The 23,422-nt window shown below is 34.1% G+C and overlaps 2 protein-coding genes across 2 annotated transcripts; one reads left to right on the forward strand and one right to left on the reverse strand.

The window, feature by feature from the left end:
* Nucleotides 1-6,721: 6,721 nt before the first annotated feature.
* LOC136355183 (uncharacterized) lies at nucleotides 6,722-12,174 on the reverse strand. The gene is made up of 16 exons (XM_066307485.1): nucleotides 12,132-12,174; nucleotides 11,993-12,040; nucleotides 11,846-11,893; nucleotides 11,473-11,556; nucleotides 11,327-11,386; nucleotides 11,202-11,249; nucleotides 10,850-10,915; nucleotides 10,676-10,753; nucleotides 10,491-10,589; nucleotides 10,100-10,173; nucleotides 9,925-9,999; nucleotides 9,673-9,816; nucleotides 9,458-9,562; nucleotides 8,915-9,352; nucleotides 6,950-7,741; nucleotides 6,722-6,871 (listed from the first exon to the last, which is right to left on the reverse strand). The coding sequence occupies exons 1-16, from the start codon at nucleotides 12,172-12,174 to the stop codon at nucleotides 6,722-6,724; spliced, it is 2,352 nt and encodes a 783-aa protein (XP_066163582.1).
* Nucleotides 12,175-16,382: 4,208 nt separating this feature from the next.
* LOC4325178 (probable indole-3-pyruvate monooxygenase YUCCA10) lies at nucleotides 16,383-18,870 on the forward strand. The gene is made up of 2 exons (XM_015787816.3): nucleotides 16,383-17,467; nucleotides 18,350-18,870. Exons 1-2 carry the CDS (start codon nucleotides 16,451-16,453, stop codon nucleotides 18,566-18,568), a joined length of 1,236 nt encoding a protein of 411 aa, XP_015643302.1. The 5' UTR covers nucleotides 16,383-16,450; the 3' UTR covers nucleotides 18,569-18,870.
* The last annotated feature ends 4,552 nt before the right edge of the window (nucleotides 18,871-23,422 follow it).

Here is a 23,422-nt window from a genome sequence, read left to right on the forward strand (position 1 = left end):
CCAGCAATGCACTTAATAACATAGTTTCATCTTTTTCAGTAACTGAAAACATTATTCTATATACAGACTTTTTTTTTGTGGATTAATGTTTGAACAATTATGTTACATAGGTTACTTTTGTCCAAGTACTTTTGCAGTCTTCTTGTTATATGTAATTTGATTACTTTAGCATTATTTAAAATATTTGCTCCTGCTTTTGTTTGCTATTCCCATTGTGTAATCACATTTCTTTTTTTTAATAGATGGTTCACACAAAGGATAGTGATGAAATTTTTGTTGATTCTACTTCTTCTGATTCTAAAAGTTCTGAAAATGATGATGTTATTTCTGATAGTGAAGTGAGTATTTCTGTCTTAATTTTTTTTCCTTTTTTTTATACAATGAAGCAAGAGACTTATATGTGTTTTTTATTGTGTTTTCTAATTACATGATTAATTTTCACTATTTTTTTAGGACTCTAAAACTAGTTGTGATGAGATATCAAAAGAGGAGCTATTGCGATCTTTGAAGCTGAAGTTGAATAAAAAGAAAGTATCTGTTGACTGCAATTTGAAGGTTACTTTTTTTTGTTATGTTCAATTTTAATTATTATTTTTACAGCTTTCTCATTTTTTGTATTCACTTGGTAAATACATTTCCAGTTTTTTTTTAAAAAAATTCCCTATTCTTGCGCAGAGAAAAAGATCTGAAACAGCAGAAGTTGATTTCAAAAATCAGTTGGATTCAGCATTACTTGAAATTTTTAGAGACAATGTTTTAATTGGTATGAAACGAAAACTCCACTGCCATAAAAGCAAGGTAAATGCAATATATCGAAGCAAGAAATTGAAGATGTGCACTGCCCGTCCATAAATTGTTCTTTTATGCAATTTTTTTTATTTTTCCAATTTTCTTTTTTTGCAGAAAAAATCTGTCATGATTGATGCAACAGAAGAAACTAAATTGACAAGATTCTCTGTGAAGTACTTTTCTGAAGTTCTGGAAAAGTTGTCTAAACGTCATAGAGATATCATTTTCAAATCTTGTTTCAAAACCCTTTTGCTGTTTGAGAAATGTTCTGTGCCATATAGACTTGCTTTATGGATTGCCCAAAAAGTTGATGTCAATTCTTGTGACATCATTGTTCAAGACAAAGTAATTCCACTTTCAAAAGAATCTGTTCATATAGTTTTAGGTCTTCCTGTTGGAGGTTTACCTATCAGTTCCAATTATGAAATTGGCAAGCAGAAAATTCTTGACACTTTTGGTCTCTCTTCTTTGCCTACTGTCAATTTTTTTGGAGATAAGCTGATAAAGAATGAATCAATGTCTGACGATCAAGTGTTGATATCCTTCATGATGGTTTCTTCGAATTGTTTTCTTTGCCCAAACTCATCCCTTCAACCTAGCACAAAATATCTCAGTGCTTTTGCGGATCTTACTTCTATTGATAAATTGGATTGGAGCAATCTTGTTTTTGAATGGTTGATGAAACATCTTAGCAAGCTTGAGAAGTCCAAAAGTTTTGGTGGTTGTCTGTACTACCTTGTGGTTAGTATTATTACTCTATCTTTTTTTCAATTGCTTTGCTTTTTTGTAACCAGTTAACTTTATATTTTTGCCTTTTCTTATTAATAGGTCAATTACTTGGATTTTCTTAACTTTGGTATGCGAAAAGTGTTGCAAGATACTCCAAGAATCAAAGTATGGAAAGGAACAATGATCAAAAAATTTTCAAAGTTTGATAAAATAAGCAAAGGAGTCTATGGCAGAAGACCGATAAAAGATTTTTCTGAGAGCTGTTACAAAATGGTAATTTTATACCTACTTTTTTAGTTCTGAACTTGCTTTCTTTTAAATTGTTTACTCTTTAGTTCTATCATTTTTTTGTAGATTGAAACTGGTACTGCCAAAGCAACTTTTCTTCAAAGGCTTGATTCTGCAATTGGTGTTGACTTACCTCAAGAAATAAAAAAAGACATAAATGAGTTGCTTCTGCACCATTTGGGTCCTGATGAAAATTGCATCGATGATAGAGTGAAGAATCTTCTGATTGATATATTTGTTCTTTTATCTAATGCTAGCAAGCCAAGTGTTCCTGATAATACTGGTTAGTGTACATTTAATCTCTTCATTACTGTCATCTTCATTAGTGTTCCTGATAATACTTGCTTATTATTGTCATCTTCAATATTTTCAAGTCTATTAAATTAATTTATTTTTTCTTACACATTTTGAAGATTTTAATCCTTCTGAAGATGACAAGAATAAGTTGAATGATGGCAGCATAATAAATGAAGCTAACATTTGTGAAACCCCAAAGGTAATTATATATTTTTTCATTTTCTATATTCTGTTTTTTCAATTTTCATCATTTAAAATTTGACCTAAAACTTTTACGTACAGATCCATTCCACTTGTGATGACAATGCAATTCTAAATGAACAGTCCCCAATGCTGTGCAAAGATACTAAAACTACCGAAAGATCATGTTCTGAAATGGTATCTAAATAGAAATACTTTGCAATGAACTACAATTTTAATCCTAATTTTCCAGTTTATTAACATTTCATTAATATTAAATTTTAAATTCCAAATTTGTAGGATAAAAATTCTGATGTTGATGGTATAATGAGAAAGCTTTGTAAGCCTGGTATGTCTTTTCCCTTTTCAATTATGATTATTTCTTTGTTATTTTTTTGATAGTAATTCTGCTTTTTGATTCATATCTGTTTCTTAAGAAAAAAAATTATATTACTGATTTAATTTTTTATGCAGGAATGATTTCTAGTCCTCCAAAGATAACTAAAGCAAGATTTGTTGGTTTCAATGAAAGAAAACCCATCTATTTTGATCATGAGAAGCCACAATTTCAAATCTGGGATTCAGATGATGATAACATTAATCAAGAAGATAATTTGAGGTTTGAAGTAACACCAAGACATGGACTCAAATCAAGCAAAATTGTTCCTGATTCTTACTCCCCAGCATGCCCTACTGAATTGAATAAAACCAAGGTTAGTACTCTCATTCTTTGAATTGTGGTCTGACATCAAAACTTTGTTTGTTTATATGATATATGTGGTCTTAGATATGTTCTAAAATTGATTAGCCAAAATTCAATTCTGATCTTGAGGTCTTAACTAGAAATACTTTGCAGTAAACAAAAAATTCATATTTGATTATTTATATATTTTTTTGTTATCCTCATGAGTTATATTCACATTCCCTGTTACTGAGATTTCTATTATAACTCACTTTGTTTGACATTTTCACTTTCTATTAACAGAATATAATTGTTATAAGTTTCTACTATGATACTAACTGTATTGACATGTCACAGTTTTCACTGAACTTTATAATCAAATTCAGATAGCAAACATGTCACTTTTTGCATATATTTGATTTTTGATTTTTTGCCATATGGTATAATTTATTCTGATCTTTTTTTGTCTTTACAATTTGCCATATAGTGCAAATCTTTTTAATCATCTTGTTGTACTATTTACAGATTATTCCATTGGACCTGTCACAAAATTTATATGATTTATCTCAAAACCAAGAAAACAATTCAGAAAACGAGGTAAATTTTAAAATTGTACTCAAATAATTTTTCATTCCTTTTTAAAATTTTTATTTTTGCTTTTTAACTTCACAGGACCAGTTGATAATGGTAACTTTGGAAGATTCAAAAACACAATCTCAACACAATGAAAAGGAAAATTTGCCTGTTCAACAACAGTACACTAAGTCAACAGAAAACAAAAAGGTATGCATGTCATGGTTAAAAAAATTTTATTATATGTTTATGATATGCAATTTTTGTTTGTTTAATTTATAAATCTAAATTTATTAATATTTAATATCTGTTTTCTTAATTATTTTTTTCTTTTAGGATTCACCTGAAGTAGTTTTTCTTGGGGAAAGGCAATCTACAGAAAATTGTCTTGATATCACATCAAAGACTAATGTATTGTACAACAAAATCAACACTTTCATAGTCAATCCAGATAAGAAATTGAAGATGTGCACTGCCAGTCCAGAAAGGGTTCTTTTATGCAATGTTGACAGAAATGTTGGACAATGTTGTTCTAGTCAAAAACCTCAGCATGATCTCAGGAGAATTCTACAACCAGCAAGATATTCTACTGATCCATATAGTCCCGAGAGGCAATCTTTTTGTGCCACAGCTTATGATAGACAAGTATATAATGCTGTTTGCAAGATAAGCAAAATTTCATTTCAAGAGTAAGTATTTCATCTTATAAATTAATAATATGTAATAGATTATTTAAAATTGATCGTACAATGTTTAACGATTTTTTTGTTTTTGACAATGCAGTAAGGTTGCTGTTGACATTGACGGTGTGCACTGCAAATTTTTTACTTTTGGTGATTCTTTCAAGCCTGGTGGTGAACTCTCAAATTTTGTAATGTCAGTTTTCTGTCGTAACATGTTTCGATTATCCCATCCCTCAAAATCCAAAAAACATTACTTCTTCTCATCAATTGGCGTAAGTTAAAGATTTCTCAATAAATTTTAACATATGCCAATATCTTTTTTGTAACTTGATATTCTGTTAGTTTTTAAAATATTAAGTTCATAGCCATAGCTGTTGTTTCATAGGTTCACAGTTTTAATGTTAGGATGATCTTCTTAAGGAACGCTCTGCAACTAACTTCTCTGTTGTCAAAAAGTGTTTTGATGGAGCATCCCTTGCAAGACCTGTTCACAGCTGTGACTTGGTTAGTATTTTTTTTATCTAAATTAAATTTTTTATAATATTCAATCTTGTCATTATTTTTTTCTTTTTCAGCTTTTTTTTCCAATTGTCAAGAATCGGCACTGGTTTGTGTTTGCAATTGATCTGAAAGCTCAGAGGTTTGTTTTTCTGGATTCAATGTATGATGAGGACAGTATATGTCATCAACAGATTAGGCCAAAACTGGTATGATAAGTTATAGTTATTTAAGTTCTTATGATTTTGCTTATCTTTTTTTTGAATTTTTTCCATTCTCATATGTTTTATTTACATACAAATTTGTTATTATTACTTGAAATTGATTGTTCGTAGATATCAAACTTTAGTCTTGCCTGGAACCTTTATGTCAAAGATCATCCAATAGATTTCAACAACTACACAGTCATTTATCCTCCAGTGCCCAAGCAAACAAATAGGTATAAACTCATCTTAAAAAGTCTCATTTACATATTTCTATTACTGAAATTACAGTATTCTTTTCATGTAATTTTAATTCAAAATAACTGTAATTTCATTTTAAGTTTAATTTTGTCCAAAATACATGTCTTCACATGTTGTTTAGCACAAATTAAGATTTGGCAAGTAAAGACTAGATTCATTTTTATAATAGAATGTGTATCAGCTGGTCATTGGATTTTTATTCTTTTGATTTATGTCATCTAAAATGTCAATTACATGATTTTTGTATTGATATTACAGTTTTTTTTCTATGTATTTATGATTCAAACTCACTGTAATTTTTTTAATTGTTCTGATATCCTTACAATTAGATGCTAACATGTTCTACAATGATCTCCAATACAGAATACAATGGGTAAAAATGTAATTTGGTTGTTTTTGTGATGTGTCAACTTGTATGACCAAAATTCAATTATTTTGTAGAACAAATTTAATACTAGTGGCTCATTAACAGAGTTTGAATGATTGTTGTTTAGTATAGGGAATTGTTTACCTCCTAGTTCACTGACCTTTCAGCATATGGCTGACCTGCATGCTAGTTTACATATACTTGCTTTATGGGCTTTCATTGCTTATTTTCTGAGATTAATTGATAATGATTATGACTCTTCTGATTTATGCCATCTTGAATGCCATTTACATACTTTTACTATTGATATTACAATATTTTTTCTTTGTAATTATTGTTCTAATTCGTTGTAAATTTAATATGTCACTGCACTATTATGAATTATGAGTTGTCTATTTTCATTTTATGAAATCAATGACATTGAAGAAAAAATATGTACTGAAATTTTCAGATATCTTTTGTTTGGTATTTTTCAACTGCCATTGATTGATATGATTTTTATGAATTGTAAAATTTTTGATGTCAGACGTCATTTGAGATGTTTTATGATTTTATTTTCTTTTTTTTTGTAGATTTGACTGTGGTATTTTTACTCTCAAGTTCATGGAGGTTTGGGGCCCTAGAGTGCTGCTTCCAAATATCTTTTCGCAAAGAGATATTCCTAATATCAGAATACAGTTACTCAACAAAATGTTGTTTCACCCACACAATTCAATTCTTTGTTCAGACCTTTACAAACTACTGAATGATCACTTCTGAAGGTAACAACTTTCAATGAACAAATAGCTAATTCAAAATTGATAACTTTTTAAAATTTAATTAAATTTGAGATTTTTTTTGTAGGTGTGCTGAAGATCTGATTCAACAAGACAACAGATTTGTCTTTACATGCAAGCAATAGAGTATAGCAGTGCAGGATATCAATTCTCATAAAACTGTAACTAGAATATATTTGTCTGGAAAATTTTTTTTTTGTAATCTCAGTACTGAAACTAGACTAAAGCAGTATATGATATATAGTACTGTAACTAGAATATAGCAGTACATGATATAATTTTCAGCACAAATTCATGGTGGTGAAATATACAAGTTCTGATATTTGTGCTGTCAGCACTACATAAATTCTATTTGTTCTAGTTTTCATCTTCTACTCTTTTCTTTTCATCACACATCACTTGCTTGTGTTGATTTCTGATTTCTTCTTGACCCTTTTGCTCAACTGTTGTACTTCGTCTTGATGACTTTTGCCTATTTCTGTATTCTCCTTTTTGTTTGGTTTTCTTTTCTTTGAAGTAGCTTCCTTTTTCTCTTCTTCTCCACTCTGTAAATGAGCCAAAAATTAATCACTCATAATATCTTAAAATATGAAAAACAGAATTCATTTGTTTTTGTAGATTACCTTTTGTGGTTTACTTGGAATTTTTCTTTTCCTTTTCCTTGCCAAATAAAACTCAATATGCTTGAAGGGACATGTTGGAAAAGTATGTTCTGTCCTACCGCAGTGACTGCAGTGATTTGTTTCTTTGTCCTCTATTTGCTCTCTAATTGTTTTATATCTTTGCTTAGTCCTCCCTTTTGAATTTGCTATATCTGGATCTTCAATGTAATCTTCTTTATTTCTGATATCTCCATGAATGTGTGTGTTTTCTGATTTTTCATTCACTTCTGCTGTTGGACTGAAACTATTGTTCTCTTCATGTCCCTGTTGTTTATCTGCTCCTTCAAATTCATGAGAGAACATAGTATTCAACTTTTCATCAATCTTTTCTGATTCTTCCATCAAGAATTTGTATGCTTCAACTGTTTTCGCACCTTTTGATGCAATTTCAGCAAATTTCCTTGAGAGGATATTAAATCTGAGAACTGATGATTCTGAAACAGGTATGATTTCCTTGCCTTTAATTATTTCTGTTGATTTATGATTCTTTCTCCATCTATGCATGATGTATTTCTCCGGTATTTCTTTGATGCTAAGGTCAAGCATAATCTTCAATATATGAGAGCATAGTATGCCATCTTTCTGGAACATTGCACAAATACATGTGTATTCTTCTATATCCAAGTCCATGATCACAAGGTATTTTCTCTTTCTGATTTGCTTGCTGATCACATTTTCTGCCTCAAACACTGCATAACACTTGAACTTTTCAATCTCTTCAACTTGTAATTCTAATGTCTTCCTGAGCTGAGCCTGAAATCTTTTGAATATTTTGTTGTTATATAATTTCACTGCTTGGTACTCAATGGAGTAGTTTGACCAAAAACTAGTCGGCCTTTTTGTTCTTGATTCATGATCGTCATGCTGTTCTAAATTTTGAATAGTTTCCATAACCCTTTCATATTCTGTCAAGAAACTTCTGATGCTATATTGGGGGCCAACATTTTTCTTGAATCTTGAGTTAGTTCCTTCACTTAATGCTGTTGATTGAATGAAAAGACAGAAATTTGTTTTGAAATATACTGGAATAAACCTTTTTCTGATATGCCACATGTGTGCTAGAAAATTTATCTCTTGCAGATTGAATTCTTGAATCATATCCTGCCAAAGAACCTCAAATTCCTCTTCAGTCAAACAGTTATGTATGATATCACTGTATATTGCATAAAGACCTTGCCTCTTTTTGAATAAGGATCCAGATCTTTTCAAAGCTTTTGAAATTATATGGAAAAAACAATTTCGATGCTTAGCTTCTCTGAAAATATTTTTGATAGCTGCTCTCATAGCACCATCTTGGTCTGTAATTATTGTCTTTGGTTGCTTCCCATTCATACATTTCAGAAATGTTATGAACAACCATTCAAAAGTCTCTGTTGTCTCATCATGTAAAAATGCACAACCAAACAATATTGTATTTCCATGACCAGAAACTCCCACAAAAGGTGCAAATGGTAGGTTATATCTGTTGGTCAAAAAAGTAGTGTCAAAACTTATACAATCACCAAATTTGTGATACCAATCTCTGGATCTACCATCTGTCCAAAAGAAATTTCTCCCTTTCCTATTTTCATCCAAATCAAATTCATAAAAGAAATTTGGATTTTCTTCTTGTTTTTTCTTCAGATATGTCAAACACTGCATCATATCATTGCTGCTTGTTTCTCTGTTGATTTCTGTTCTGACATTGCTGATATCCTTCTTAGTGTATGGCAATGAAGTTAAACCACCTCTAAGAACTGACAGAATAACTATCATGTTCCTTGTGGGAATGTGACATTCTTTCAAAGTTCGAATAAGCACCCGCTCTTCTGTTGATAAATACTTGTGTGACCTTAGAAATCTGACTTCGTCTGGAGGGCTCAGCTCATGATTATGATCCAAATCTAACCTTGTTATAAGTCATTCCAAATTTCTTTTTGAGATTACCATAACACATTTGCACTCTGTTCCAACAACTTCATTTGTTTTTCTCTCTCCAGTAGCAGTCTCATCTACTGTTTCTGGCTTTGTATTGCAATCTGCTTTGACATATTTGTAGCACTTGAATGTCACTCTAATAACTTCTCTATTTCTTTTCTTACTTGTAGTTCTAGCACTATGAACATTGACAATTGAAAATCCAGCCATGTATGCATAGAAGTTGAAATAGTTCTGTGCCTCAATAATCGATTTGAACTTCTGATCTAATTCAGGTATGTACTTTCTATCTATGTTTGCGTTATTCCCTTTCAATGCTTCTTGTTGTTCTTCTTCTAAAAATTGTTCAATGTCTTCCTCAGTTAGCAATTCATCATTCAAAACAGCATCATCAACACCATTACCACTGATGTTACCAATATCACTTGATTGTTCTAAAATTGGTTCCTGTCACAAGATTTAAACAAAATATAAAACTTTTTTCACATTTATTTAGAATAATGTTTTACTTTTCATTTTATAGAAAAACTTATATTTGTAAGAAGTTCATACCTGAACTGATTCTTGCAAATTGAAAATATCTAGTGACCATGCATGTTGTGACTGATTGTCAACATTGCTGTAACCAATTTCACTTGTTTGCTCTAAACTTTTATCCTGTGAAAAAACAAAATGCAAAAAAAAAATTAAAGGTTTCTCATTTTTTAAATTTAATAGACAGAAGTTTTAGTATTTTTTTAAAAAAATATTATACAGCAATTACATACCTGCACAGATTCTTGCAAATTTAAAATATCCATTGAGCATCTTTGTTCTGATTGATATTCAACGTGTGAATTCAAACTTTCATCAACCTTTTGATAATCTTGTCCAATTCCAGTCTCTATTGTATCATTTTGTGTTCCTTCAACCTTAATTAAACAGTTTTTGAAAGATTTTCAAAAAACTATACTTAATTGAACACATAAATACATAAATGAACAACAAATCAGTACTTTTGTTTTCAAAAAAAAATTTACCTTCAATTCATTGCAACGTTTTGGTTGTGATGAAATAATATGTTCCATTAGACTAGTGTATGATATAAATGAATCCTGTTTGATAAAAAAAACAAAAAATCAATGTAGTCTTGATTGTCAAAGAAAATAAAAGAAATTATATCAAACTTAAGGTTGTCAAAGTCAAAAAACTTACTACAATGTAGTCTTGGTCCAACAGAGATAGAACATTGTTTTCATAATCAACCTTTGCATTGTTAGCTCCATTTTCTGCAAAAATTTTGAAAATTCTAATCATAAAAGAAATTATATGAAAGAAATAGTGCTATTCTACAATTCTAAAATTAATGTAGTTGAACAACTAGATTGATGATTTTTCTTGTTTATTTTTACTGAAGAACTATGATTGAATTTTTTCAACTTTTTACCTGAATTAATTTCTTGCATATTCATACAACTTATAGTTCTTTGTCATTGTTTTCTATAATACCTGCAATATTTGATACCAGTATTATAGGTTAGTGTAATTTTTAATTAATCAAAAAATTCTCTTAAAAATAATATAAATATTACTGCAAATTTTTTACTTTTCTCTGATTCATTCAAAGCACTACATCCAATGTCTGCTTCTGAATTTTTGGTCTTGTCAAGTTTAGCTTCTGTTTCTGAGAAGTCTTTACTGTTACCTGAAAATAAATATGAGGAAAATATCTGATTTTTTTTGTTTTACTATTACTCATACCTGCAATTTGCTTCATAATTTTTCCCTTACCTGTTTTTGTAATGTCCATGTTTTCTTGCACTCTATAAGATAGTGTTGTATTGTAATTCTCCTCAAGCAATGCTAAACCTGTTTTCAATCATATAAACTATTAAATTTGTTTCACAAAATAATTAATGCAGTATGAAAGTTGTCAAACAATTTTATACATTTATTTATATTTACCTGTCTGATTTGTTGTGTTCTTCTTCTCAATCTTACTTCCTATATCTGATAAGTGCCCCCTGTTCCCTGTTTTTTTTTAAAAAAAATTGTTGTCAATCCATAGTTGTATAACATTATCAATTTTGATGAAAATATGATTGAGTGCTTGTAACATATTCATTAATTACCTGATTTTATGTTGTCTCTGTTTTTCTTGCATTTTATATGATTGAGTTGTGTTGTAATTCTTCTCTAGGAATGCTAGACCTGTTTAAAATGAAAGACTCACATTTGTTAGAATCCAGTTAAACTCTTTCTATGAATTTTTTTTCTAAAAAAATAATTTGAATTTAATGGACTTCTTTTTGTATACCTGAATTTGACTGAACCAAAGCAGTACAAGTTCCATCTTCGAAAATTCCTGCAAAAGATTATAAAACAAATTAGAAGCATAATTTTTTTACTTTTAATTATTCTTCTAATTATTCTTATAATTACCTGGTAATTGCTTCATTGTCTTAAATCCCTGTGCTTTTTTGTCGGTATCTGTTTCAAAACCTTTCGAAACCAAAATTTGTATTTTTTGATCAAGATTAGTGCAAAAAAAAGTACTTAATATGAAATTTACACATTAACACACTTACCTCTCGATGTCTTTACTTCTTGTAATTGCTTTTCATCAGCCTTCTTTAGATCATTTGATATTTTCAAAATCTTCTCTTCTGTTCCTGAAGATAGAAGCATTCCTCTTCATGAATTTTTTTTGGCCAGATGATGATAAATATTTTTTTTGATTAAGCAAATCAATTTTCTGCACGTCATCAGGCAAGAAAATTAATCATGCTAAGTTAAAAGAATGATTAAAATTCTTGTCTTGATGATGTGCAGAGAATTGAGGTGTTTTTTTTTACTTATCTGATGGCCACATTTGTTTTTATGTCATTTTTTCATTTTTCTAAATGAATCTTTTGTGGTTCAAGTAATATTAGTATAAAGTTTTGGACTTCTTTTGCAAACCTGATTTTGAATTAACAGAATCAGTACTAGTTCCAGCTTCAATTTTTCCTGCAAAAGTTTATTATTAAGATCAGATACATAATTTTTCTCTCGTCCTATTGTTTAATTTGATAAATAGATAATATTATAAAATTTAGCATAATATACCTGCTAATTGCTTCATTATCTTCAGACCCTGTGATTTTTTGCCTGAATCTATTTCAATACAAAAAAAAGTAATTTTATAGAAGATTAGTGCAAAAAAAAAACAGAACTAAACATGAATAATACACAGTAACGCATTTACCACTTGATGTTTTCCCTGCTTCGAATTGCTTTTCATCTGCCATCTTTAGGACATTTGATATTTTCAATTTCTTCTCTTTTGTTCATGAAAATAGAAGCATTACCCTTAATGAATTTTTTTTTGGCCAGATGATGATAAATATTTTTTTGATTAAGCAAATCAATTTTCTGCACATCATTAGGCAAGAAAATTAATCATGCTAAGTTAAAATAATGATTAAAATTCTTGTCCAGATGATGTGCAGAGAATTGGGGTGTTTTTTTACTTATCTGATGGCCACTTTTGTATTTATGTCTTTTTTTTAATGATTTTGATTCTCCTGATCTATATGATCTACAATGTCAGTTACATGATTTCAATATTGAAATTACAGTTTTTTTTCTATGTAATTATGGTACAAATTCACTGTAATTTTTATATTTCAAAGTTTTTGTTTGTCTAAGCTTTGGTTTGTAATGGAATTGTTTGAATCTGGATTGATATGTTTTTGAACATTGAAGTACATCAGCTCATTAACAACATGAATACAAAATGTTGCCAGATTGACAACAATTTCTGGTGGACTGAATTTTTTGATGTATTTACTTGTTCTGTTTCTTAGTACAAAAGGACATGAACTACATTGAATTTCACTTGTTTTAATTTCAGAATGAAATAGTAGGCAATGAATTTTTTAAACAATGAAAGTTTGACATGAAATGCTTTAGTGTTCTGTAATGAAATTTTGACATGACATGCTTTAGTGTTCTGTTCACACTGAATAGTTTTAATTACAAACTGAATAGTTCACACTGAATTTTTTATAATCATGTTTATTGCTGGTGAATTTTAATTTTCTGAAAGTTTGAGATGACTTGCTTTCATGACAGTGGAGAGAATTACTTGTGACAGTGATTTGAGTTTCCTTATTCATGTAAAATTTTTGAATGAGATGTGTTTATGAGTTGCATGAATTTGCTGATGTTCTACCCAAGAGATTATGTTTATCCTCCTAAAATTGTAATGATTCTGTTTATCCTCCTAAAATTTTCTCTTCTGTTCTGATACTGTGATGTTCATTTAACAGGAATTCAGAAGTTTCGAGAGAGGCACTGTCTACAATGTGTGAACGTGTGTATATTCAGAAGTCAATATGTGTGAATATTTGAATGTCTCAAGGAAAACTCTCCAAAATTTCACATTCTTCAAAAGATCAGAGTTAAAGTTTATCTAGAATGGTCAGAAGAACAAAATGCAAGATCAAGATTCAAATCCAGATTCAAAACAACAAGATATTTCAAAGGAGGAATCAAAAGGTAAGTTTCAAAGGAGGAATCAAAAGGTGCACTTACCTGTTGATTTTTCCTTCTCTTCACCTTTTCCCTTCTCCAAATCGCTCAAACTTGTGATTCCTTTCTGTGCGTACTGTAAATTTGCTTCTCTATCGTCAATTTTCTCGTTAATCTCCATCTTTTTTCTTCTGACTTCATATCTGTCTCTGTTTGATTCCCCCTATGTTGAATTTGCTTTTTGCTTTTTATCTCCAGATCACGTGACACTTTCTTCTTGGATGCCAAGTTTTCTAATTAAGTCACCTGGCATGTGTCACGTGTATTGTGCTCATCTATTTGGGCTTTTTTTTTTGTTGATTTATTACATTGGGCTTGAATTTTAGACTTTTTTGTTTGGGCCTCCATTTAATTTGGATCGAGTCAGACGGGCCAATATCTAGCCCGATCTGTGTTTTTTTTATTTTTTTTTCCTTCTATTTTGATCAAAAAATGTTGTTCGTTGGATCTGGATCAGATGGTCAAAAAATTCGACAGATGGGAGACATCAAAATATGTTGCATGATCTGTAGACACTCCCTTATTATATTTTTTGAAGAATTTCTCTCTAACTGAGCTGAAATTGTCCTTCACCAAATTACTAGTTTTTAAGATATCTTTTAGCTGTGACAACTTTTTATGATGTTTACCAGTAAATTACATAAATTTTGATCGAGTGTCCTATAGTAAAATTTACCAAAAAAATCCACCCTAAACTGCATTAATTTGAAAAAGAGGGTGTTCATATTGTCTTTTTATTTTTTTAAAAAAAAACAATGCATCGGCTGGATTTGGTTTGTGATACTAAACAAGCCAGCACGAATTATGTTAGTTTTGTGTTGTGTGGTATCCGACAGTGCTCTATTGGAAGTACGGCAAACGAATTTCCACGGGACACCGAAACTAATCCGATTGTGTCATTGTGTGGTACTAGGAGCATTTAATTAGCTGCGGCGCGGCCGTAACAAATTAAATGACTTGTTTAGCTCCTGTAATCAGATTAGATTACGTGTCCTAATGTAAAGAGGCCAAACCAAACAGATATTTTTTTAGATCTATCATTTATTTGTGTGGATTATATTCACTCAGCGGCTTTCTGTACTTCAGAAAAGGAGGTACATTTAGTTTACGATGTCTGGACTCCGATTACTTGTATTCTTTTGAAGTCCTTTGAATATTTGTGTTACACACATGAAAATAATGATATGACCATATTGGTCTAAATGTATAATACATTATGAAATTGTAATGCATTATATATACTACAAGAATATGGTCTCTATCTTATTTGCTCCCTATGGCCTAAATTTAAAATAAGGCGAATCTACTAAAAAAAAATTGTGTCACTTAACTTGCACCTGAAATACTCAAATATTTGTGGTAATAAAATGAGTAACTCCCTTATTAAAATAGTACTATCTTCGTTTTTAAATATACGCCTCTGTTAATGTTTGGTCGTCATTTGATCATTCATCCTATTAAAAATTAATTAAATACTCCCTCCGTCTCAAATATAAGGGATTTTGGACGGATGAGACATTTACTGTACAAGGAAGTGTCCCATCCATATAAAATTTCTTATATTTTGAGACGGAGATAGTATTATTTATTTTATTGTGGTTTGTTTTATCTTGAAAATAAGCATGGCTTATTTTTATACTTAAATTAAGTTTTCAAATAAACATAAACATATACTTAAAAAATGTCGAAAAGTAAATAACATTATACATTTAAAGTTGTAGGAAGGGGGTAACAATTTCGAACATAGGTGGCACCATGCATTCCACCACTAACCAATGCAGTGAACACACGGTAGGCCTACTAGCACAGCGCCACAGCCACAGAATTTTTCGTTTTAAAAAAGGAACCCAGCCCCGCTGCCTGACTTCTAGGCCCCAGGGCCGTCCCATGAATTTTGGAGCCCTGTGCGAAAATCTTAACCAAATACTAAACGTAAGCTATAAAATAAATTAATAAAAACTTAGGCTGCAAGCAGCATAAAGAGAGAACAACTCTTTCGTTTTACGCGCACATGTTCCCCGTTGCTATAGATGGTGCGTTTTTTGAAAATAAAATATTGAAATGTTACTTTAAAAATAATATTAATTCATTTTCAAGTTTAAAATTATTAATACTCAATTAATCATGCGCTCATGTATCTTCTCAATTTCTCTTTTCCTATGTACGAATATTATATGCCTATTTTTCAATCCAACAGTATATAAGCCGCCTTCCCCGCACCAAGTGCATCCACCCCAGATCTCATTGCTTCGCTCCACGACGAGCTATGCAAAGGCAGCGGCAATTGTGATTAAGGGGGTAAATCGTCTGGTTTAGAGAATTCAGGGGTATAGAATGTGTGATATTAAAATTTAAGAGGGGAGTGGGGTGGTAATTTAAACTTTTTCTAAAAATAAGCATAGCTTATTTTTTTTATACTTAGATTAAAATTTTAAATAAAACATATTATAAAAATAATGCAGAAGAGTAAACAGCATTACACATTTAAAATCGTACGAAGGAAGTAAACATTTTGTAAGATACGTGACACCATCCCCGCAAAAAAAAAACGTGGCACCATGCATTACCACCCACACTGAACTATGCATATGCAGTGAACACACGGCCGGCCGGCACACCGGTACAGGCCAGTAGACCTAGGGTGTGTTTAGTTCACGTTAAAATTAAAAGTTTAATTGAAATTGAAATGATGTGACGGAAAAGTTAAAAGTTTATGTATGTAAAAATGTTTTGATGTGATGAAAAAGTTAAAAGTTCGAAGAAAAAGTTATAAATAACAAGTCCTTGGCCTAGTAGTACAACGCAGCACACAGCCACAGAAAAATTTTAAAAAAGAAAAACAGCTCCGCAGCCTGACATGTAGGGCCCACCCCTCCAACGCGACTCCCTTATAAGCCGCCACCCCCACACCAAATGCATCCAACCCCGTTCACTTCGATTCGCTCCACGCGCGCGACGATCGACGAGCTCTGCTCTGCAAAGGCGGCGGCAATGGCGGTGGCGGCGGAGGGTGAGGAGATGACACCGGAGCACGAGGAAGAGGTGATCATCGTGGGCGCCGGGCAGTCCGGGCTGGCCGCGGCGGCGTGCCTGTCGGTGCGCGGCGTGGCGAGCTGCCTCGTCCTGGAGCGCGACGACTGCGTGGCGTCGCTGTGGCGCCACCGCGCCTACGACCGCCTCCGCCTCCACCTCCCCAAGCGCCACTGCGCGCTGCCGCGCGCGCCGCACGCCGCCGCCGCGCCCGACTACCTCCCCCGCGACGACTTCGCCGCCTACCTCGACGCCTACGCCTCCCGCTTCGGCGTCCGCACCCGCCTCCGCCGCGAGGTCCGCTCGGCGCGCCACGACGCCGCCCGCGCCAGGTGGCTCGTCGAAGCCGTCGACCTCGCCACGGGGAAGGCGGAGCGGTACGCGGCGAGGCACCTCGTCGCCGCCGCGGGCGAGAACGACGAGAGGGTGGTGCCCGAGGTGCCCGGCATGGACACGTTCCCCGGCAAGGTCGTCCACTCCGCCGACTACCGCTCGGCCGGCGCGTTCAAGGGGAGGTCCGTGCTCGTCGTCGGCTGCGGCAACTCCGGCTTTGAGATCGCCTACGACCTCGCCGCCGGCGGCGCCGCCGCCGTCTCCATCGCCGTGCGCGGCGAGGTGCACCTGGTGAGCCGGGAGGTCTGGAGCGTGGGGATGGCGCTGCAGAGGTACCTGCCGACGTGGGCGGTGGACAAGGTTGTGCTGCTCATGTGCGCCGTCGTGTTCGGCGGCGACACCGCGCGGTACGGGCTCCGGCGGCCGGCCGTCGGGCCGTTCTCCATGAAGATGACCACGCCGGCGTACCCGGTGTTCGACGTCGGCACCTTCGCCAAGATCAGGTCCGGGGAGATCCGCGTCGTGCCGGCCGGCATCAAGAGCGTCCGCGGCGGCGACGTCGAGTTCGCCGACGGCCGGCGCCACGCCTTCGACGCCATCGTCTTCGCCACCGGTTACCGGAGCACCACCAAGCAGTGGCTCAAGGTAATTAATTAAGTAAATTAATTGAACACTGTGTGCATGAACTGGTTGTGTGCATCATGATTCGTGCCGCGACACAAAGTCATTTGGCGGGAAAGCTTTGCGAAGAATAAAAACTCCAACCGGTCTCAACTTTTGGGAGCACACCCAGTACACTTCATGTTCAGGGTACTGTGTGTTCCGAGAATATACCGGAAAATCGGAAATAGAGTGTGGTAAACAACCCCTTCTTAATTCTTGATGGGATATGTTCTCGTTTGTTCCAATGCCATCCAGATTGTTATAAAAAAATTTCAACAAAAATAAAAACCCATGCAACAAACATACTCCATCCGTCTCTAAATATAAGAGATTTTGGTCCAGATTCATGGTAGTAGGATACGTCCCATCCACCTAAAATCTCTTATGTTTTGGGACGGAGAAAGTATACTGTTCCACAAATTCTAAATTACTGCAAACTGGACATACGCATAAAAAGGTTTTCAAAAGAGACAAATATAGTGTATGAAAAATATTACTCCCTCCGTTTTTTAATAGATAACACCGTTGACTTTTTCTCACATATTTGACCATTCGTCTTATTCAAAAATTTTATGTAAATGTATAAGATATAAATCACACTTAAAGTACTATGAGTGATAAAATAACTCATAACAAAATAAATTATAATTACGTAATCTTTTTAAATAAGACGAATGGTCAAACATGTAAGAAAAAATCAACGGCGTCATCTATTAAAAAACGGAGGTAGTAGTATTATTCACATCCAATTTATATTTTTTTTCTCAGTGTATGATCGATTTTGAACTTGATTTCAGCGAAGTTCTATAAATAATACTTAGATGCTCTATATATTTTTACATGTCTTTTGTGAATGGATTGTAGAGCGATGACGGGCTGATCGGCGACGACGGGATGGCGGGGCGGAGCTACCCGGATCACTGGAAGGGGGAGAACGGGCTGTACTGCGCCGGGATGGTGAGGAGGGGAATCTACGGCAGCGGCGAGGACGCGGAGCTCATCGCCGACGACATCAGCAAGCAGATGAAGCGCTGGAGCAGCGAGCCCGTCTACAATGGCCACATCAGCAACGGATCCCCCTAAAGGCTAGATATAGGCCCTGTTCACTTTGACGTCAAAAAAAACCTTTTTTTTTTACGATTTCTCATATACTCCAGTTATTAAAATTTGGCAGCAAATTAAATGTAGTCACTTTTTTTATAACTTTACTAAAATTTGGTAAGGTTGAAAATGGCTTCAAAGTGAATAGGCCTATAGAGACACATAGATCGTTATTAGAGAGAGAGAGAGGGGGGGATTATATACGTAGATAATAAGCGAATGCAACAAGCTGATGTGTGGTGCTATCCTAGAATTTGAGATAAATATCTACGTATCATTTTATATTCTGAGCTTTATGGATATTAATGAATTAAACAAAATTAAATATGCATAGTTTGGCCTTAATGGTCTGTGATAATACTAATAATAATAGTTATGTTGTAAATAAATAATTAGCCACTTCGGTTGTTAAGAGAGGCTTACATCTGAACCTTTTAGACATACATTTCACTATTTATCTTATTAAAGGAAATATATAAATACTCCCTCCGTTTCTAAATATTTGACACCGTTGATTTTTTAGCACATGTTTGACCGTTCGTCTTATTAAAAACTTTTGTGAAATATGTAAAACTATATGAATACATATAAGTATATTTAATAATAAATCAAATGATAGGAAAAGAATTAATAATTACTTAAATTTTTTTAATAAGATGAACGGTCAGACATATTTTAAAAAGTCAACGGCGTCAAATATTTAAAAATGGAAGGAGTATAAAATAAATGTAAATCATGGTTAAAGTAATGTTAGACCACGTCACAATATAATGAATACTAATTATGTAACTTATATGAATAAGAAAAGTGGTTAATGTATGTTTAAAAGTCAAGGCCGTCATCCATTAAAAACCAGAGAAACTAAGTAGCATCTACAGTTCTCCACTCACTTGTTTGGGCCATTTAATTACATAAATCAAATTATGATCTAGCGAAAACTCTTCATTCGATTTAGGATATATCACCTCATTCGTCAAAATACCATAGAAACAGTTATAATTTTTCTTCAAGATATTTGATATAACATTTATACATAATAAATATTCTACTTCACTCAATTTCAAATCTTAATTCATCTCACATAGAGAGAAAAGAAAGATATATCACTACTAGAGAACTGATCTTTGCTGGGTTGGCCTAAAACCACATTAGTCACGGCTCCGATAGGAACCAGGATTAAAAATTATTTTTTGTCCCGGTTGAAAAGCCCAACGCACTTACCAACCGGGACTAAAATAATTTTTAGTCCCGGTTCCGATATCATCCGGCCCGTTATTCCTTCGCACTTATCCTCCTCGCGCGCAAACACTTCCTCCTCCCTTTCCTCCTTCTTATCCTTTTCTTTTTCTCTCTCATCTTCTATTATCATCTCCTTCCCTCCTTTTGCAGAGAGCGAGCGGCGGCGGCGGCGCCCTGCGTGGCGATGGTGACAGTGCGGCGGTGGAGGGAGGCGGTGGCCTGTGCACGGGAGCGGGTGGCCGCGGCCCGTGTGGCTGTGAGTGGCAGCAGCCCCGCGCGGTGACGGCAACGGCACGGCGGTGGAGGGAGGCGATTGATTTGTGATTTTAAGTGTTGGATTTGGTTGATTTATCTGTGAATTTGCTGATTTGTGATGTCTTTGGATCTGTAAATTTGTTATGTGAATTGTGACTGTAGATATAGATGATTTTTGGATGTGGATGATTTTGTGATGTTTATGTGAATGTTGATGATTTTATTGTGGAGTTTGGTTAGATATCAATATGCAAATAGTAAAAACAATGAAAAAAAAAGACTAGGATGGTAGCGCCTGCCACATGGCGCTACCCTCTTTAGTCCCAGTTATTTCAACCTCATTTTTAGTTCCGGTTTTGGGGTCCCGGTTACGTAGCCGGGATTAAAGGGGGTTACAAACCGGGAGTGAAAAAGGGTTTTCCAGCAGTGTATCCAACATATGAACAATAGTATTACTATTCACGCTCAAATTTACCTCTCTTTTTTTTCAACATTTGGACAAATTAAAATTTTGGATTTTGGTGTGACTATACTTTGAATTATTATATTTGTTAGACTTTTTCATGACCGTTTACATTGCATTAATACTTTTTAGAGAAAATAACAAGATAAAGGAAACTAGGGGATATCTGTCGGAGTGATTAGAATCCATATTGTTATATGGCTCTATTTGAGAGAGCTTCTAGTACCTGCAGCTCTCAGAATCTTCATTTTTTCCAAACATTTTAGATTCCCACACATATTCTGAGAATGTATAGTTATATAATTCAAAAAATAAACTAGAAGCAAGAATTGAAAAACCTAATTTCCAGATTCTCAACAAATACTCCCTCCGTTTCAGGTTATAAGACGTTTTGACTTTGGTGAAAGTCAAAATGCTTTAAGTTTGACCAAATTTATAGAAAAAAGTAGTAATATTTTTAACCCAAGATAAATTTATTATGAAAACATATTCAATTATTAATTTGATGACACTAATTTAGTATTATAAATATTAATATATTTGTATATAAACTTAGTCAAACTTAAAATAGTTTGACTTTTAAAACTTCTTATAACCTGATACGAGGGAGTAGATTTTAATCAGCCGCTTGTAATAATTTTAAGCTTGGCCGGTCTATATATTTGAGTACGTGTGTGCTTGTGTGTGGTAATGAATCTGCATATACGTACTCCGTCCTGCCTCTTCTTGCTCAGCTCATTCACCATCTCTGACTCTGAGTGAAATCTTGCCCACTAAATCCATACAACTTTTTTTTCACCATTTCCGATCCCGTATAGTTTGTGACGCTAATTAATTAATAAGCAAGTGCAATTTCGTTCGAGTGATCGTGTGGATAGTGATTATGTACGTATCCGATTTTGTGTGGCATTTGGATGCCCGAAACAAAATTATTGACTTTTGGTAGCAGGACTGATTAACCCGGAATCAAATTACGTCCGAAGAGACCAAATCAAAGAAAGACCATTTGTGTGGACCATATTCACTCAGCGGTACGATTTCGGTGCTAAAAAAACGTGAAAATAAAATTAGAGTCAGATGAATATTGAGAGCTGAAGCACGTTGTACATGAAAGGTAGACATACACATCTCACGATGTTTGTGGCTACAGTATACTATATCATGATGTTTGTGGCTACAGTATATACATGTTTTTAGAGTGAAATACACCGCTAGTATCACAACTTATAAGGTAGGTGTAATTTTAGTCACTTATCTTGGTATAAAATATTCAAACAAGTCACTCATCTTGTTTTAGGGGTGTAAACCACATAAAACATGTGTCGTGTGGGGCTGTTTACAATGAAGTTATATACTATGTTAATTTGTTTTACAAACATGGTCACACGATCTATAAATAAGCCAACGTGCAATAGTATCGGTAGTAAAACCAATTAAAGATAAATTTTGTTATTGATTGCCAAACACAATATAATCGTGTTCATTGAAAGCAGGAGTAGTAGCATATACATGGAAAATTTAAATGTAAATTTGTAAGTTTAATGCTTGCCCTGGTCACATGGGGAAAAAATGCATGATGTTAGGTCAATACAACCTCCAATTTACAAACAAACAATCCGTGTGACAATGTATTTGGTAAAATTTACACCATTGAAGCGAAATGAGTGACTTATTTGAGCAATTTGCAAGATAAAGTGACTAAATCGCACCAACCTCGCAAGTTATGATACCATCGGTGCATTTTACTCTTGTTTATAAATATGTGATGATGTTAAGTTTTGGGCATATGATTGAATTGTCTTATATATGTTTTTACAAAATAAAAATATAATTCATCCTGAAACTATCTTTAATGTAAAACGTGTTACACTAAGATAAATAATACTTACGTATATTTTTTCAATAAAGCGAATGGTCAACCCAACCATATATAAGAAATCAACAACCCCATGTATTTAAAAATAGAGGTAATATATATTTTTTCGTCATGGCCCGTAGCAGTAGAATCAATCTAAACATTCTTCTTTTATATATAATTCAATTGATCAAATTCATTTATACTATCATGTAATTGTCGATAGTAGAATTAAATGAGTATTATTGTTTGCACTGGTAGTATAGCTTATTTGTAGAGCACTGGCTTTAGTTGTTTCTACTGGTAATATACCAGTATATTATCCTATTATTATTTCACTTCTTTTTTTACTTTTAGTAAAGACTACAGTAATAGTACTTAGCTAGCAAGGGTTTGCAAATATACTTCGATTACTTGTTGTTTGAATTCCTCTAAATATATCAGTTCCAAACAGATATGTAAATAGCCTATTTCATGCGAAAAAGTTACAGGCAAATTATGAGCCTGTTCACTTTGATGCTCTTTTCAACCATACCATTTTTTAGTAAAGTTGTCAAAAAAATATATACGTTTAATTTGTTGCCAAATTTGATAAATACATAAGAAATCCTGCCAAAATTTTGGCAATATTGCCATCTTGCCAAAATTTTGGCAATGCCCTATAGTACTAAATAGCCTTAAGGCCCATAATTAAACTTGCCATTTCTTTTATGGGCCTCAATGTAGGCCCATGTGTCCATCTCAACAAGGCCTTTGTGGCCTCAAATCCTAGCCAGTCAAGTCCAGGGCAATCGGCCGGCTAAGGGCCAAGGCTCGCCAGCTCGCCGCCGCCGCCACAGCCGCCGCCGCCACCGCCACCGCCACCGCCCTAGGTCCTAGGGCAACTCGATGCGCTTGCCATGGTGCCGCCCGAGTAGCGGCCATTACCCTCCTCTCCACCGCCTCGCACGCGCGGAACCCCGATTTTGTCGCCGTTCGTGCGCCATGGCGCGGCCCCGGTGCCCGCTTCCACCGAGCGCGCCTA

This window comes from Oryza sativa, chromosome 1, assembly GCF_034140825.1.
Source record: "Oryza sativa Japonica Group chromosome 1, ASM3414082v1".
NCBI classification, from domain to species: domain Eukaryota; kingdom Viridiplantae; phylum Streptophyta; class Magnoliopsida; order Poales; family Poaceae; genus Oryza; species Oryza sativa.

Excerpts from the sequence above, each read along its gene's own strand:
- LOC136355183 (XM_066307485.1), bottom strand. The coding sequence starts at position 12,174 with ATGGCAGATGAAAAGCAATTCGAAGCAGGGAAAACATCAAGTG. Across the intron at positions 10,000-10,099 it reads TGGACCAAGACTACATTGTA|GATTCATTTATATCATACAC; the intron begins GTAAGTTTTTTG and ends TTTATCAAACAG. Across the intron at positions 9,817-9,924 it reads AACGTTGCAATGAATTGAAG|GTTGAAGGAACACAAAATGA; the intron begins GTAAATTTTTTT and ends TGTTTAATTAAG.
- LOC4325178 (XM_015787816.3), top strand. The coding sequence starts at position 16,451 with ATGGCGGTGGCGGCGGAGGGTGAGGAGATGACACCGGAGCACGAGGAA. Across the intron at positions 17,468-18,349 it reads CCACCAAGCAGTGGCTCAAG|AGCGATGACGGGCTGATCGG; the intron begins GTAATTAATTAA and ends AATGGATTGTAG.